At 37.7% G+C, this 19142-nt stretch overlaps 1 protein-coding gene across 3 annotated transcripts in view; it reads right to left on the bottom strand.

Moving 5' to 3' along the window:
* Positions 1–2077: 2077 nt before the first annotated feature.
* The window catches only part of TTC1 (tetratricopeptide repeat domain 1), a 32904-nt gene continuing 15839 nt past the window's right edge, over positions 2078–19142 (bottom strand). For all 3 annotated transcript variants that reach the window (XM_084535398.1, XM_084535399.1, XM_084535397.1), the window contains exons 5-8: positions 18333–18369; positions 16460–16608; positions 10328–10382; positions 2078–2695 (exon numbers count right to left, since the gene is read on the bottom strand). In XM_084535398.1, the coding sequence (XP_084391524.1) occupies positions 2562–2695; positions 10328–10382; positions 16460–16608; positions 18333–18369 (375 nt within the window). In that variant the 3' untranslated portion in view covers positions 2078–2561. The remainder of the gene's footprint in view (positions 2696–10327; positions 10383–16459; positions 16609–18332; positions 18370–19142) is intronic.

A 19142-nucleotide genomic window follows, 5' to 3' on the forward strand; every position in this document is an offset into this window, starting at 1 on the left:
TGGAAGGAAGAATAAAGAATATTTGTCACCAAATTCCTTTGTAAGACAAAGCAGCAGCTTGCTAAGTCACTGCCTGTAACTTTGCACAACAGCCATACGCTGGTAAATAATAGGTAAACACACACAGGCTGAGTAAAGGTAGCCATTAATTGGTAGTAAAGGATACAGAGAAAACATACGGTGTCCACAGTAGCTTCCACATGGTTCCATTTACGTGTGGTCTAAGAGCACGTACATATATTGCAGTTGAGTGAAGCCCAGAGTCCAGACCTAGGTTGCCTCATGCAGTGATGCAGGACTACTGCTGATGTTGCTAAACCAGACAAAACCCTAGATGTGCTCCTTTCCCCACCCTTCAGGCATTACCTAGTGAAGCTCTTCAGTGGAGCTTTGCTTCAGCTTCAGCCAGACCATACCGCTTCCAGGGCCAGCTGCTTTTCCAGTGTGGAGTCTAACAGCGAGTACTGGCACCTCTATCTGATGTGTGCTCAACTGGGAGCTCTGGTGAAGCACAATTCACGTTCCCCTGTGGCTCCTCAGTTTGGGCTCAGGCCAAGCTTATGCATTCCAGCCAGCTCAGCACTGCCTCTACCCAGGGCACCTTCGGAGCTTGGACACCTCTGCTCCATAGTACTCCAGGTTTCAGGAAAAATTAGCAAGATTTACACTAGTCCCAACATTCTGTCCAAGCTAACAAACCTTCCCTGAGCCTGAAGAGCTCAGTTCTGAAAACAGGATGGTTTTACAGCAGCCAGCAATAAGCCAGCTAACAAGCCACTCTAGACCTGCAGACACTCCAAGTGTGAGCACACTACTCTCCCAGCACATTCTCTCATAGCCCAGGTAAGCTCAGCCCACTTCCCTTGATACCAGAGCCCAACACACCCAGCATCAGGCTGGCAAACATCTCTCCAACTCCTGCTACCTTGTGGCTGCTCCCAGGAGCAAAATCTTTCTTTAAAACCTCCCCTTTACACACCTACCAGTCTGCCTGATTTTAGGTAAGACAATTAAGCCTTGCACGATTGGAATAGTACTCCAGTAAAACAAGACATGGTTACAGTTTAAGCATATGGAAATCCTAGAGGCTCTTTTTGTTTAGTTAAGTGACATTTTAATTATGCAGAAGATGTTAAAGGCAGCATAGGCCTCACTGTGAATTAGGTCTTCTTTTGACAATGATGACATTTTACTTCCCACAGATGTAATACATACTCCTTGCAGACATGAAATGGTTTATAAACAGTTAACAACAAAGTCAAAACTAAAAATGCATCAGAATACAGTTAACAATTAAAAAAAAAACAACCAAACAAAAAAACAAAAAACAAAAAAAACAACACCCCATGCCCATAAGCATGCACTGTCAAAATGGAAGAAAAGCACCAAGAAACCTTAGCATGAAAGACTATTCCTTTCAGGCCTATCAGTGTAAAGGCTGGAGCTCAAGACATGCAACCACTACGATTTCAGTCCTGAAAAACACAAAAAACACTTCTTGAAATGTAAGATAACTAACAAACAGCTATCAAACAGCTGCTACTAATTACTTAAATCATATACTGAAATCTGCATGGAGACAACTGAAAAATGCCTGCAATGTAAACATTTCAGCATTGATATAAAAACCAGTTAAGTAGTAAATACAAGATACCCCTTCAAAACTGGAAAACCCTTGAAAAACTACACACACGTATATGTATTTCTTTTTATGCATCTATCTATAGATAGATGCTTCAAAGTTCTCAAAGTCTACAAGAATCTTTTGCAATCAACTGTAATATCACTTGTTGGCCGCTATGGTTGGCTGTAATATGAATGAATCTCAGACAAGCGAATTTCACTAACTTCAGGGTACTGTTACAAGGTGTATATATATTGGCATGTAATGTCCATGTCATCTTCAAAATAAATAAAAAGTGAACTCTGAGGTAAGGGTGCTGCTATAAGCAAAAGAAAAAAAACCTCAAATGGTTCAAAGTAATGTCTTGCAAGTATGCTATTTATAAGCATTTTTAACAATACTACCCCCATGGGAACGAATCATACAAGGCAAGAACTTCACAATACAAACCAACAGAAATACTAAGCCTTTATTACAAAGAAAAAAATATTCCACAGAAGAGGTCAGCTTGGTTCTATGCATGCTGTCAGTCATATCCACCTGCTGAGTGTGGAGAAGTGCTTCTGCTAGATGTATTAATCCTTCAAGACGCTGTTAGGCTTTGTTCTTAGCCACAGGTGCACGGGTATTTTGATTTAACTGAATTACTTGCTAGAATGTTGTTGCCAGCATTAAATGGGCCAAAATAATGAACCTGACTGTTGGACATGCCAAAAACTGCAAGTGAAAAATCACACACTGAATATAGTTATTACTAAGAAATCAAATTACTTTCTGTACATCCACACTGTAAATAATTTTACAAGCAGGGAAATGAAAATGCTTGAGTCTATCTTCACTTGGATAGCGTGAAGAATGTCTGCTGATTCCTTTTAGTGGTACGTGCAAGCACAATGTCACAAAGCCTGAAAGCCAGCAGAACTAGAATGAATTCACGTTATCTATTGTTGTTTGGATTTTGAACAAAATTGATGGAATATGAACCAGTTGATGAATCTTGCTTTATCTGGAAATTTTCTGTTGACAGGCCAAAGGGGCGGAGAACCAAATTCCCAAGATCTTTCAGTTTGCCTACAATGAAAAAGAAGTATGTGAGTAGTAAGCAGAGGGAAAACTCCCACTGAATTATGCCCAATTACACAGTCCAGCTCTATTAGTTCATCTACAGACTTAAGGTGAATGCTATGGAAATCTCTTCAGTTAGTTGAATATTTAAGCTAAAAAAAGCTTAACTAAAGCTAAACTAAAAAAAAAAAAAAAAAAAAAAAAAAAAAAAAAAAAAAGGCAGTTATGATGTCAGCTTTGGGGGTTACAGCTGTCCAGAAGTTCTTTGTTTCCTCAGGTCGTAAGGTCCTAACTAAGGAGAGTTGAACAGCTCACAGAAGAGGACTGGTCTCCCCTGTACTTAGATGTAATTTTGATAGCTGCCAATGCTCAGTTTTCTAACACAAGTTTTTCAGTTCATGCCACTTTTGGTGCAGCTACAGTTCTATAAAACATTCACATATGCTGTAACTGCCCGTTTTCCTAGACTACCAGAAGAAACAGAGAAAACCAGAACTCAAACTCTGCCTACATGTAATTGCTACAGATCCCTTTTTAAGTGTGTACATTGATATGAAGAACATTAAAAGAAATTAATCCACAGAAATGTGCCTGCACCTGCAAACTAAGCAGTTCCCTTTGAAGTATACAGCTTTATAACTATTTTGCTTGCAAAAACTTGGTAGAGTGTCATCTGACGTGTTATCATGAACTTGCCTTCCAAACTACAGCTCTCTGTAGCTAACTTATCACTGGAAGGAGTTCTAAGCATTCATTATTTAATTAGTACTGATAAATACATAGACAGTATGATAGTTAATAAAATCTAAGGGCTTTGATTAAAATATACTACACAAGGTTTCTGACTCTAGAAAAGGAGTCTTGCTACCACCTATAAAAGAAGGACAACCAAAGGACACCATTGAAAAATAATAATTATATAGATTGTAGAGTAAATAAATCAAATAGATAAAAAGCATAAAAACAAACAAAAAGCAGAGGTAGCAACATTATGTTGGCTAAACACAAGCTAGCTGATCCCTGGCATAATAAGACAGAGGAGAAAGATGGTTGGTTACCCACAAAGAACATTATTTTCTTCTTGGCTTCAATGCACAGAAGTAGACTAACTTCCCAAAAAACAATCAGAAACGTTGACAAGATGAAGCCTACCCTAGGTTTGCATCCACAGGCTATGCACCACCTTTTAAAAAGCCTTCTACTTTTGCAGGAATGATGAACAAATACCGGAATGTATGATGCCAAGCCCCACACAAAGAGATGAACAGCATTTACATGGCACAAATAGATCAAGTCATTTGCCTTGCATGATGCTGCAGCCCTCTAACTGTGCTCAGAACTGAAACTCTATCAGTCTCAATTTACCCAGTGAATGTAAGAGATAAGGGGCATGCTATTTGGAAACTGTTCAAGTAAGGCTAATCACCACCCCAATAAACCATAATAGACTTTTTTTAATGACATCTGCAAAACTGAACAGGGGGCAGGGGGAACTTTTTCCTGAGTACATTCACAGAAAATACAAAAAGAAACAATCCAGGGGAAAACGTAAACATTTTAAGGAACAACTCAATCCTGCATAAAGAAACTAACAGTGTTACTACAGTACTCCTAAGCATGCTAGTATAATTAAGCTTTTGCATTAAAGTGCTGGTTCACAACTGGATATCTTTCGGATATTTGTGTAACTATTTTAAAGCAAGATTGGTCTTTGTGAGTCAAAATGGAAATTCTATGGCCCTTTACAGGAGAAAAAAAAGAAAGCAACCTTGATCTACAAAAGCAGCTAGTTGGTGGGACTATTTCTTCAATTTGACTTTTGCTCCTGTTTGGCTTTACAGATGAGGTGGCTGAGTGGTCTGGCCAAGGTTACTCCAGTGGGTGGCTCAGCTAGGATTAGCTTCCTTCTACGGTTTATTTATTTAAAGCTACACTGTTTGGTATAAATTTCTAAGTCAAGTTCATAATTCTACACTGCATCCTAAATGCACTCTGGTTATAAAGCTCTACAGATGATCATAGCATCTCTAGGATGGGGATGAATAGTTGCTATTGTACTTTTAGACAAACACTTGGTCATTGCTTAGCTCCATGTTTTGGGGTGAGATGCGTCTTTGTCTATTGGTGGAAGAATTTGGCATGGTCTGGCATTCCTACAGCCAGTTGTAAACAGTTTACAAGTTATCCCAGCACTGCAGCTGGCTCAGGAGCAGGCAGACAAGTTTGCCTGTTTCCTGAAACACTGAAAGGCCTTTTCTAATTGGAGTATGATGGCTCTTTTCCGGTCATGCCAGAGCCAATAAACACAGAACAACCGCCTTGGCATTCTTACTCATAGCCAGGCCAGTTCTTTGGGAGAAGCTAAAGATTGTATGATATATTTAATCCTTTATTCTTTGTCTCACACAAGCTGTGACTGAGTATTAAACAATACAGTTAGAGGTCACCAGCCTATCACTTAAACCCACATACTGCAATGCCTTTTAGTGCAGACACATTTATTGAATTGTTAATAAAGCAGAAGAAAGCCTTGCCTTTTCTGGGAACTCAAGCCCCAAGCACTGTTCCTGCTGCTTGAAGCACATAAACCCATCGTTGTAGGAAAGCACTATTTCCTCCTCCCCCACTCTCCTTTCATCCTGAAATTTAGATCTGTAGTTAAGTCCAACCTCCCCCTTTCCCCAAAGACAAGTTCTCTTAAAAGGGAGATTGTGCTTGCAGGAGACAAAAAAGCCTGTGGGGCTGTGACTCAGCTGCAAGGAGTTCTTAGCAGTCAAGCACTCACTTGTCCTGGAGCAGGGTCACACTCTCCTGAGACACTATTTCCATAGACCTTGTTCTTTGTGTTTTAAAGAGCATACGTCTACTTCTCACCTGGAACTCCAGCATACATGTATCAAATTTATTCAGCAAAACAATATTCAGAGGTTAACAGGAAAACTAACCAGTAAAAGTCAATTTAGGGCTCAGAAGTCTGTGACTGACCTAAACTGAAATTTAATGTCCTATTGCAAAAAGGCAGATGCACAAAAGATTTCTCACTATTTATTCCTGATATAACAGCCAGAATTGACTGCTGTTGAGTCTTCTTGGCAATTCTATGAATATAGTTCCTAGTGTTAATGTGTTGTTTGGAAGCTGAAAAGCCATATATATTTTTAAATAAGTTCTGTGGGAAGGTCTCATCTTTGTATAACTTTTTGCATTACTAACATTTAAGTAATTGAAAGAATCAGGACAAGTCATCCTCCCTTCCCTAAATAATGAGGGAAGGACTGAACCCAAAGTAATTGCACATCAGATCTGGTTTGAACTATTTAAGTGACCTCATGCTCTCCCTACACACAGTACAGGGCTTCAGCAGCTTAGCATCAAATACACTATGCCCTTCAGTATCAAAGAAGAAACTCATTCTTCAGGCATTAATCCTAATAAATATTTTCACTAACCTTATGTAGTTGGAAAGAGCTCTTATTGATCAAAAAGTCCAGGTGATGTGCTCTGATATGCCTTTCCATTAATCACAGGTACATTATTTTCTGGAAGTCACTTATTTTATAAATTAAGCTGAAAGCTGATCAGATTTGATGAGTTATTTGTATAAAATGGGTTACACAGATTGGCACATTCCATCCTAATTTTTTATATCCAATATACTTTGCTATCAAATGGCAATGCAGAAAATTGCGTCACCACCACAGATCACAAGCTGTTAAACTTTGCTGAAACATGTCCAAGCTTCCTCTCATCTCATACCCTCTCCCCAAAGGTGATGGTCCTAGTTATCACAATTTCAGTCTAAACAAGACTAGCTTGTTGCACAACAGCTAGAGATCTTTTGTTTTAAAATCTGAAGAGAAATTAAAAAAACAGGAAGTGGTTAGTATGTGTTCTAATCCTGGGCAGTGACTGAAACAGGGGATGCTCGCGTTATGAAAGCATAAAGGAAAAGAACTGCAGAAGGGCTTGGGTTGCTAGGGACCTTTAGAGATCATCTAGTCTAGGTTTTGGCTGGAATAGTTAATTTTCTTTGTAGAGGCTCACATGATGCTGTGTTTTGCATTTTTGGTGGAAACATTGATAATGCAGCAATGTTTTAGTTGTTGCAGAGCCATGTTACATAGAGCCAAGGGCTTTTCAGCTCCTTGTGCACCAACAAGGAGGCTGGGGGTATGTAAGGAAGCTGGGAGGGCAGGACCAGGCTGACCAGAGAGATATTCCACACCACAGGACATCATGCTCAGCAATAAAAGCTGGAATAAAGATGGAGGAAGGGGAGACATTGGGAGTGATGGCATTTGTCTTCCCAAAAAACATTACGCATGCTGAGCCCTGCTTTCCTGGTAGTGGCTGAGCACCTGCCTGTCCATTGGAAGTGGTGAACAGATTCCTTGCTTTGCTTATGCAAGCAGCTTTTGCTTTACCTAGTGAACTAGGCAGTAAACCATGCTTTTTCTAACAACAACAATTTCATTCATGACATGTGCTACCATTTACATGCAATAATTCATAGCTAGGTAGACTGGATAAGAACAGCCAAGGATGTACACCCTGATTTATTTACATATACGCACTGGTGAAGTGGTTTCAGCTTCTGACAAACTGCATGGTAGTGAGCCATAGCACTAGAAAACAGGAAGCACACTTGGGGAAGGAGGAAGATACACTCCTTTTTTTTTTTTATAGTATACATACATATGTGTGTGTGTGTATTTTATTTTATACACAGCTCCAGTTTTCATGGCATTACTCAGCTGGGTAGGTGCACAAGTGCTTCCTTTCAGTTGTAAGAATAAAGACCTAGAAAAAACAATGTTACTGACTGATTCACTAACTAAAACAGGAATTCAAGGCAATATCCAAACTTCAAAAGGAGCCAAAGCATGCTGAAGTGTTACATTCTTTCCAGAATATGTTGTCAATTATTAAACTTCAGTGCAAGTGCTCCTGGACCAGGCTGGCTCTGGAACTATTTTGATGATCTGACTTGCTCCTGGAAATCACAAAATCTGGGGTAAAACTAGACACCACAGGTGGCTCTCCTGTGAGCAAGCAGGTGAATGAATCCTTGTGCACCTGCCAGTGTTTAACCAACAATCCCCTAATGGATTACAGCAAGCAATTGTCTGTTCTGACAGTACTTGATGGGTAAAGAGTATTAATGAAGTTCTTGAAAAATAGTTGAAGCAGCTTAAAACAAATTCAACAAGAAGAATCCAAAGAAATGCCTGCACCATGCTGCATCAAGTTTGTCATGTTATACTCCTAGACCTCCCACTTAGCCCCCCCAACCTTTTTTCAGTTGTCAGGTTTTTATTTAACCTCACACAGAGCAGCAGCATTTTGAAAACCCGGAGAAGTATCTCCTTCCCAGGCCCGCATCACTAGATCCGTGACATCACTGCTGCCTCTGTTGAATATGAAATATGGCATTTAATAACACTTAAATAAATGAGTCTTGTTCTCGCCCATATTCAAAATTTAATTTCACGTTTTCTGTTAACAGAATGTATTACAGAAAAATATCCCCAATTTATAACACACTAATGATCACAACCAGTGCCAAGAATAAATGCCCAAATTATACCATGTAATTATGACAAAAATGTGACAAATTTATGTGTATCCTGTCACACAGTTTGTCAGTGAAAATAGGGTTATATGCTATACAAACCCACTCCTAGTGGGATTTTCCTGACTGTTTACACCAGTAAACATCAGAACATCCCCTTTCACATATTTATCACCACCGAGAAGGGATTCCCATCTCTAGGATCCCAATATACACAGTCTAAACTGGTTCCCAAAAGGCCAGTCCACTTCTCAAATCCTAACTGCTACTGGATTAACAATTAAGTAATTTCACATCTAGTCTGAAATCTAGACAAAAATTACCAATATAGAATTAGGTTTGTAATGACAGTTTGTAATGCTGGATTTACTGTGTCAGTGCAGGCCCTTCAAACATTGTTAAAGATGGTACAAAGGGAGAATTCTTCAGAAGCTGTTTTCTTACTGCTCTGTTGAAAACCATCCTCATCCAACAAATAGTCATAATCCTTCTGAAGGTTTTCTGCATTTTTCATTTATTTATACCACTACCACACTTAACCTTCTTTATTTATAACTTAATCTAAGCACAATGGTGGGAACAAAATGACAAAATATGATGCACAGCAGCTCTAATTTAATAGGTCAAGACAGATACAAAACAACAGCAAATCAGACTCCCTGCACAGCAAGGAGCAAAAATTAAAGGAAAATATCAACTACAGCAGAAGCTCTTGAAAAAGTCTCTTCTTCCCAAGTATTTTAGGAATTAATGCTATTGTACGCAAGACAGACTGAGTTTGTTTGACCTGATTCTCCACAGAATAACAAAACACTATCCCAAACTGACAAAGCCTACTCATCTTAAAAATGCTTTTCATCTACTTGTCACACCTAGAATGAGTAAACACGTAACTGCTGACAGCTGTTTCTGAAACAGGTCAGGTACAGACAGTTTCTCTTTTTTTTTTTTTTTTTATCTTACACTGTCATTTGTCCTTGCTCTTGTGTGTGGATTTTCTAAACAGCACAAATGAAAAGATGTAAAAATAGAAACTCATTTTAAAAAGCACCAGACTGTCAGAGTAGCTTCTGCACTATTTAGAACCTATAAGAAATTAACACATCCTTCTAACTAGGAGGCAATAGACAATGTTGGCAGAAGTCTTTTTTTGGGGGGAAGTGGGGGGGAAAGGGGGGTCACCCTAAAATCATTGGTTTGATCATAACTCTGTGAGTTATGCACAGAAGTGCTTTATACAAATTAGTATTACACAAAAACCAATTATGCTTGAGCGATTTTACTGAAGTAGTTAGTCTTTTGAAATAGAACAGTCCAGTTACCGTGCTATCCAAGCGATACCACACAACACAATGCTGGAGGCCCACACATTCAAATGGCTTATATTAATCACATTCTCTTTTCCACAAGTCCAGTCAACAGCATCGTTTACTATGAATTGTAAAAGTCAAGATAAAATGAGCTATGTAGTCAGGAAATCCAATTTTATCTCAGGCCTGTCTGTAACACAAGGGTAGGCCTAATCCAGCCTTAACACAAACAAAGCTGAAACACTATATAAACCAGGATAAACATGAAGACTAGGAGGTCTATAGGTGGAAAATGCTACAAAGAGAACCAAATTTAGTTCTTCAGACACAAGATCAAACATGCTCAGTTATTACAGCTGGTTGACTTTTTTTTTAATGTATGGTTTAGTGAAAACCTGTTTTAACCCATTCATGGGAATGCCTCCTTTAAATACTTACTTGCAATAAGACAGAGCAGTTGGTCTGTTTCAAACTATTTCCCCCTGCTTTTACAGGTTGTTTTAGAAGGTCTTGAGTATTTTTGTCTTTAAATTTAACTAATAGCCTTTTCTGTAGGGGAAAACTATTTGGCTAGAACTTACTGTAAGTAGAACTAAACAACGGAGAACTAGAAAGAAATTGTGAATTTTGTTTAACACAAGTATTTCCTTTAAAACTTACCTTCTTTAAATTTTATGTTAGATTCTAGTCACAAATTTTTATCTTCCTAGTAGACTACAATGATTATTATGCAAGTTACATGTACATGCTACTTACCTAACATTTCTTTCTTTAATTTTTCATTCCGTTCTTCAATTTGCCTAGGTAATCGCTGTGGAGAGGAAGAAAAATTGGAATCAGATCCACGCTTTCAATAATACTATAGTTTAAGCTTATGTAATTTTCATACACATACCAAGGATATACAGTTTACAGCTTAAAAAAATCCTTACGTCAAATCAACACTTATCTTATTTTGGAAACCTGTCATTCATTCTATGACATCAATTCACATAAGCAGTAAGTCATAACTTGCAAATGCAAGTTTCATATAGGCATGAATTTTTACTACTGAGAAACAAATCTGATCTGTTTGCCTGGTATTTTGACTGAAAAGTTACTGAATTTAAGAGATTTACAATTAATGTACATTTTAGCCCTATCTCCTCTGATGCACACATTAAATATGTTTAAGAGAGGTCAGAGGAATTAATCAAACACAGAATAACATCTATGACACCTGCTCCCACTGGTGTGCTGCTTCAGGTAAATCCACAATGAAAACATGAAGATCTACATACAAGTATTTTATCAGAAGATCACTGAATTTCAGGTTGTAGTTTAATACGCAGCACCTTATTATGCAATGTTGGCATCGCATAATAACGAGTAAAGAGTATTACAAATGGGTAGGGAACTCCCAACAAGTTCATCCTGAGCAAGGTACTAGTCCAAGGAACAGTTCATTTATTTATTTTTCTCTCCTCAAAACTGAGGAAGATTTGTGCACCATCATAGATAAAATAGATAAAAGCTTCTCATGTTTCTAATGAGCATTACATAACTGCACAGTATTCTAGGCATTCCTATAATTCGAGATCCCCATTTACACCTAAACCAGCTGTGACTCATCCTCCATCTTTATACAGTGTTTTACTCAATGATTGTAATCACCATTTAGAATTATAATTTTATATTTACTACAACTAAGTTTACAATTTCATCATTTATGTATTTACTTTTCATAAGTTAAGTATTATATTAAAACAATATATTTTGAATGAGAGTTATTTTTTATACCTTTTTCATATTTTCAGAAGCAACTATTTCAACTTTTTATACCATACTTATTACTATACAATCCTGGCAGGTCAGAATGCAGTTACATTCTAACTACGCTGTTTCTTCTCATGGAGGTCACTGTAGGTAAGACAGACTTGCTGTAATGGTGCTATCAGTAAATTAATTACGGTAACAAATCATGGTAACAGGTGTGCAATTCATTCCTTATACATCTCACTTGTGATAATTGGCTTCTGAACATAGTTAAATAATTTAATTTCCCAATCTTGTTCCTTCCTGTATTTTATAGCTCCAGTCCTCACAGAGCATCAAGGGTTTGTCATTCTGATATCATTGCTACAGAGAAATAAGGTGTTCTCCTCTGGAGGGGAAAAAAAAACAAAACAAAACAAAACACAAAAATAACGTGCTGCCAAGACTGTCTGACTATTCTTGTTCAAAGCAGCATATACACTGCTGAACACAGCTAAATACATTCATATTCTACACTGATGGGGAAGAGAGGTGGTATACCCCCATAAGAACTGAAAAATGAACACTAAGGAGTACAATGCACATACACATGGATGGATAAGTCTGAAACCAGACCAGACCCAGTATCACCAGTGAGCCAGATTTAATTAGCCCAGTCAGACCTTATCTGACTCCTGCTGACTCAGAGGGGCTTATTAAGTTGGGTGCAGATCTGGACCTAAGCTGCCTGCATGAAAACATGTGTGGATATCCCCAGGCTCCAAATTTGGTTTGCACTGTGGCTGTCACATCTGCTGAGTCTTGGATTATTTAATATATACACAGTCTCTCATTTGGAGATAGTGCTTTAGCAGGAAATAAAGGCACAAATAACTTGATCTGGAATACATGTTCCGTGTTTTGGAAGTCTGAATAGTCCTAGTCCACTCTCAGCACTTCTCACACCAGGAACATACCTGCAAGGCTATGTATCTATAGAAAGGTATCCATAAACACAACTATTTATCTGGTGTCTACGATACTTTTCTCAAAGTACAGCTTGTTTTGGTAAATAAGTTTATCTGGTCCGCCACTCCCTCAGAAACTGTGCTGAAGCTAAAATTCAGCAAACACCGTTATGCACCTGCATAAAAACCTAAAGATTGATACCACATAATTAAACACTTTCCAGGAAAGGATCAATAGGGATTATTTGACCACAAAACACTGTAATTTCCAGCTGTTTAATTTGACATTGAGGATGTCAAAAGTAACCGAAGTGTGTAACGGGGCTTTAAAATCAAAACATTAGCACTGTACTCCTGAAATACAAACTATACTGAAATTTTAGAGCAATTTACAAATCAAGAATCAAAGAACTACTGTGTATTTAGTTCTTTTTTATAGCTATCATTTAATAAGATTATGACATTCCCTAAAGCAGCATGTGAAATATTTTCAACAAATGGGAAGAAGAAAGATTGCAAATTAGCCTCATTCACTGTTAGAGCCAGATTCTCTTGATGCATCATTTTCATTACCAGTGGGGGCACAGAAGTGCTGTACTATTTCTGCAAAGAGCACTGCACTTTACATTACAACAAAGCAGAGCCTCTAAGTCCCCCTGTGTATTATAGACATGCTAACTACATACGTGGAATCTGGAATTGTTTTTTGTTATAGAATTTAGATATTATGGATATTTTTTTTAAAGTGTAGGACTGGCTTTGTCAGTATTTCATTAACAGATTTTCAAGAGGTGAGATTTAAGCCGCAATCTCATAAGACTGCTTCTACCCTGAAACTTGACAAAGAACAGGATCAACTCAGAGCAGAATGCCCTACAACCCACTGCAGTGTAAATTGAGGGCATTTTGTACGAAGTGTTCTGCACCACATGTGAGCCTAAAGTCTCTGCCTAGTAAAAGGAGGTCAAGGAGCAAAAGGCACGTGTATCAGTCAGCGTTTGTACTTCCTAGCTACAAAAATTAAGAATTACTGATATTTCTAAAACATTTCTGAAAGACAGACAGAAAGAACAGCAGCATTTTTTATGATCCTTTCCTAGAACAAGTCTCCAGTGGTAACTGAGCACTGGCACTTTTATGAGATTATTAGAGGCAAACTAACTGAAGGAAGATTATGGTATTGTAAGAGATATAAAAGAGACAATACCTATACTTTTAGAGAGTTCTGATCAGCCAAAATATAAGTATTTGAAATGCTTCACACTTTAAACCAACTACTGACAGTGTTCCCAAGTCTTAATCTGTGGAGTCCTGACTAGTGGTTCATAACAAGTTGTCTGATCTATCACACTGCATTTCAGCAGCTCTCCATACAAAGAGTGACTAACGGCTACTTTACCAAATAACTGACTAAATTACAATAAGCCTCTTTCTGGATCTAGGCTAATGCTAAAAGGCTAAAAGCTACAAAAACTAAATCCTGTCATTTCGTTTGGAAACGTCAGCACACTCCTTGGCTGAATTCCTCGATCAAATAAGCCACTGTCTCAGCTACGAGACTATAAATGAGGCCAATACAAATAATCTTTTCTAGACTATGATAAATGCATCGCATTCACTGTCCATGCAGTAATGATGTTTGACAAGCTCATCATTTATTAAACCATTGCTGTGCATGCAACAAGCATCAGGGGGTTGTTTCACAGTACGGTAAACTGACCTTGTCACTGGGTGCTGCCAGAAGTGATGGCCCCAATTCCTGCACTGCCCTGACCACATTTTCTTTCCTTCTCACTAGTAATTGCAGTAGATCTGAGTCTGCATTTGCCAGCAGAAAGCCATGGTGATATAAAACTATTCACTTTGGCGGTTATTGGTTGCTGGCTTTTCTTTCCTCGTAGATAGTTGGTTTTCCTTTTGGCATATTATACATATAAAAATAACCAGCTATCCATGTAGGGTCAGTCATGAACTTGTACTAGCACTAGCACAAGGAAAGCATCTGGACAGCTTTTAAAGCAGCTGGCAGTTCATGGGTTTATCTGTTCTTACCCTTAACACTAACAGGAGTTACATGGTTAAGCAGAATATTTTTCTGCTATGAGTGCAATTGATCCAGTCCCAAAGGAAGTAATTTTAGGCAAGCCTTCTTGTCTAATATGCTATTAAAGCAGTTTCTAATGTGTCAGTACAACACCATAGTGGGGGGGACGAGGGAGAAAGGAATTCAAAAATAAAACTGAAATCACTACAAATAATTTATCCACATGGAAATTAAAATAATTAAACAAACCTTGCAAATACATTTCTTCATTAACACGACAAAGTTGCTTTAGAGATAATTTTGTAACTTCTCATTTTTTTATTTTTAGGGAGCAGAATAGGTTGCATGTTCACTGATATGAAGCTGAACTTAAAATAATGATGCCCTCTGAAAATTTAACAACCTATTAGAAGAAGTCAAGTACTGTCATATGGATTTGCACGCTTAATTGTGCATTATGTTTTAAAATTGCATCCATTTATCTTAAAAGGGAAGTAAGAGATAGTTCAGTTGTTTTCCCTGCAGAAGATGGTCAGCTCTTTCCAGACTCTCTAGTGCTTGCAAGCCATTCACCCACTGTGACCTGAGGCTCCTACTTTGACATAATATGATCACTACTGTATGTTTGATAGCAGCTACCTTCCATTAGCACGTTCCTCCAAAACCACATTGTCTAGCTGCATACCTACCGCATTTCAACACAGCCTTCATAACCTCTTTTCAAAAAGAACAACAAGCAGTGTGCACAGAGAGCTTTGTGCATGAAACCAAATTGCCCTTCTTGCTATACCAACTCTTGCAGAAAGACCCTTTGAACTTACCAAATCACAGCTGTTTTCCACACCAAGCATTAGCATACTAAGTATCACTAGAAAAATCCCTTCCTGCTTGTATTTTACACAAAGTTATTTGAAACCTTAAATGAGCAGGCTGCAGCAGAAACTTTAAGTCGCCACTGAGTAGGGATTATTTACATGATAGACTAGAATTTCAAGACATTCTAGAGATTTACCTTTGTTCATCCAAGCTGCCATATCCTAAAGTCCAAGGTAACTTTAAAGCATTTTAATATACTTCCAGAGATATGACAATGTTTCTTCAAGAAGCCTTTAATACAGAGAAGTATTTGTAATGTTGACTGAAAATGGACACTCGAACATAGTACTGCAGAATTCATGTGTTTGGGAACAAAAAAGTAATTTAATCAGAAAAGAGTGCTGTTTGCAACTACAAAGTTCCACCTTCTTCATATGGAAGACTAAGTTTTTGAAAATTAATAGCAGACTTCAGTCGCATAATTCAGACAGCTACAGACAGATCTTGTCTCCGCTATTCTCTTAATTAAGTCATCAAAAAGTATCTATTTTATAATTATGCCATAAAGGCATAATTGCATTATGACTGCAAATTCACTAATCAGAAAAATAATTCTACTAAAAGAAAAATTGACTCCCACTAATTAAATAGCTAGCAAGAACTGATTATGGGGTACTTGTATTCTGATTTCCAAATTGCGGATCCTTATTGAAGTGATGGCTACTAAAATGCAAGAGTGGCTCACTAACAGAGTCAGCACTGTACAGGTTCTGACCTAAACAATCTTTTCTAGTGCATGTATAAGTACAATTAAAAATCTTAAGCAAAATTTCAATGTTTAGTAGAAATTTATCAGAAATTTATTTGTATTTGAAAAAGCATGTATTGAAATACCTTTGTTTGAAAAAAGTTAATGCATTTAAACAGTTCCAAGATATTCCTGGTAGAGAATCAAACTAGAACTGTAATGTATTAATCGTTAAGTTGTGTGGGAGGTGACCGCGCATGCACACATATGTATTGTGGGGGACATGGGGTAGGTTATTCAACAGGTGAAGATGTAGTTATATGCTTACAGAACATACGTTTACTTCCACTCATTTTATAAAGGTTAAAAGAGGACTACGCTTCACGGACCTAAGTCTTGTCATTACATTTCATGTAATCTTTCTTATGTATAGCCAGAGGAGAAAACCAGTACACTTTTTGATTCAAAGTTATCATCACTGTGTATGAAGCAGCTTGCGCAAACAGCTTTAAATATTTAGACTAGGAAAAGAAAGACCTTGTTTTAAAGTTGTGCCAAAGTACACTGAAAAGGCTTACCATGCAAGCTTCTCTGGCCTGATGAACTGAGGGGTCTTTTTCTAGGACTGCTTTATAATCCTCCAGAGCTTCATCTAGTTTTTCTGTTTTTTCATGTAGTTCTGCTCTCCTCAGTAAAGCTCTAATATAGTTAGGATCTAATTCCACTGCTGGAAAATAAGAACACAACACAGTATTTTACTTCAAACATTTTTATACCCCCTCAAATAAATTCTTAAGCCTGTATTAAAGTCTTAATGTTAATAGATGTTTTAACGCAGCTTAGAATCAGAGTCACGGTTTAAGAGAATTTAGGGAGGCACCCTTTACACCCACCTATGGAGGTCTAATGCAATTGACCATAGATCATAGACATTAGATGAAATATCACTATATAGAAGAAAGCTCTATTTGTGCATTAGAAATCATGTGGCACTTCAGAAACATGAAGAATCCATAACATTTTTCAGTTTCTGCATATATAATAAGTCTATATTATTAGATTACACCTAAAGTTAAATGTACCTAAAGATATACGTAGTAGGGAAACCAAGCATTTCCTTGCTTATCTCACTGCAAGCTGAGACTAACTCCAGAACAACTACTGGTGTTCTGAATATCTCTAAAAAAAAAAATCAAACAGTTAAAATTGGGTTGGGAAGCCACAAAAGTTTATACCAGCTCTACAAATCACCACAGAGGCATTCAGACTGAATTTAATCTTTTCTTCTCCTTATAGCCTTGGCAATTGTGAGCATGTTTACTGGTGCAGTTAGGATTGAATGCTGAACTGAACAGTAGCCTGTGCAAGGTAATTTCTCAAGGATTTCTTCATCCATTTTTCATCACATGAAAAGGAAATACAAAAACCTGCCCATTTTTTAATTGCTAACCTATTAAAATTGTTCTCAGGACAGCTAAACCCCAGATTAGGTAAATATTCTGGTTTATTTATTCTAGAAGGAAAAAGAGAACCCTAAAATCGGCAAGTTGCAGGTTAATGTGAATTGCTTGGCTGTGCGCTAAGTGTTGCATTGCAGTTTGTAAAAAATAAAAAAAATCCTGGGCAGTGTCAAATGATGGTTAGTTTAAGTCTCACTGCAGCAAAACAGACTTGTTCCCTTTTAGCCACCAAGAAATTACCAGGAGTGTTTTTCAAAATGCACCACCACCACCAAAACAAGGCAAAACTCCACAGTAACAGAGGTCAGCTAGATTTTGTTACCTTCAAGATTCCTTTTATAACATACAAACTGAGATTTACTGTACAAGCACCACCGGCACTCAGCCATTGGATTAGTTTTTTGGTTGGTAACTTTGGACACTTTTCCCCAGCTGTCATGTGCAGTTTAAAAAATACTCAAGCATGGGTGAATGGGTAGAAGAAATAAAGCAATACATGGCTGAAATGATTTTACTAGAAGTTGCGAAGATAAAACTATGCAAGACAAAAACATGAGAGCATAATCACTTGTGACCAAGCAAGAGCCTTGCATGGGGACTTGATAGTGCTTTTAATTCTGTGAGGCCCCACACGTCTTTGGAATCTCAAATTAAACCAAGATTTCGTGGGAATAGCAGGTGGAAATATGTTTAAAATAGTAGGTATAAGGAAACAGCTTCCATAAAATATTTCATTTTTTTTTTGGAAAAAAGTACCAACAGCAGTCTTATTGTCACAGGAGAACAGAAAGTAGATTATTATAGGCAGTAAGTTCAACAGACATTTTACAAAACGTATAGTTTTAGATTCGTGTGTCTTTCACTATAGCCTTTCTATAAATTCTTCATATAGAAATGCCCAAAGTTACAGCTCTGTAGTAAAGCACTAACTGTTTAATTTATCCATGAAAGATCTGGCAGAAGAGTGATGCACAGGAAAAAAGAGTCATACCTTTGCTACAGTCACTTAGGGCAGCTTCTGTCTTGTCCTAGAACACAGAACATATAACAAAATTGTATATCATATTTCTTGGGAAACAGCTTGTTTACAATAGCACACAAAAAGGTTTGTCTGTCATTCCAAGGAATAGGGATGTTCATGTAATCAAGGTTTTTCATACCACTGCTTCTGATTTAAAGCCCTTTATCAGCGATTAGCTTCCTCTCCCTGAAAGCTGCCAGTGTTCAGATTGCACGGCTACCTCACTAATCAGTCTGCACTGAACAGACAGCAGCAAGCGACTGTCAAAAGGCTGAGTCACATCTGCAGGCCTTGGCTGAACCAAGCTACAGCTTTCCTACATTTGTCAATTAATTAAGGGGTTGGAATAGACAGTTCCCAGGACTCCCAGATAAATTTCTGTCTGTAAGAACAAAGACATTTGGAAAGCACATATGATACTGCCTTTAGCACTAATATAGGCATTGTCCCTTGCAGAGGAAGCTGAGACGGCCAGGAGTGGTAGGGACAAGATGTTAGCGTGCTCAGACAACCACAGTTAGAGGATGAGAGTCAGGTAATCTGCTTATAAAGATAAAAAAAATAAAAAAATAAAAAAAATGCTGAGACAGAGATCCTGTTTTCATCTAAACTAAAAGGGCTTCAAGAAAAAAAAAAGAAAACAAGGAAAAGGCTGTTCTGTGCCTGTATTGTTGATTGACGCAGTAGTATTCATAAGGGCAGTTCCTGCATTTCTATACCCCAGGAACTATTTTCTTCTCCATTAAATGGAAGCTGCCTCACAGAATGCCCGACAAGCTT

The sequence above is a fragment of the Aythya ferina genome (genome assembly GCF_964211825.1).
Source record: "Aythya ferina genome assembly, chromosome: 14".
NCBI classification, from domain to species: Eukaryota; Metazoa; Chordata; class Aves; order Anseriformes; family Anatidae; genus Aythya; species Aythya ferina.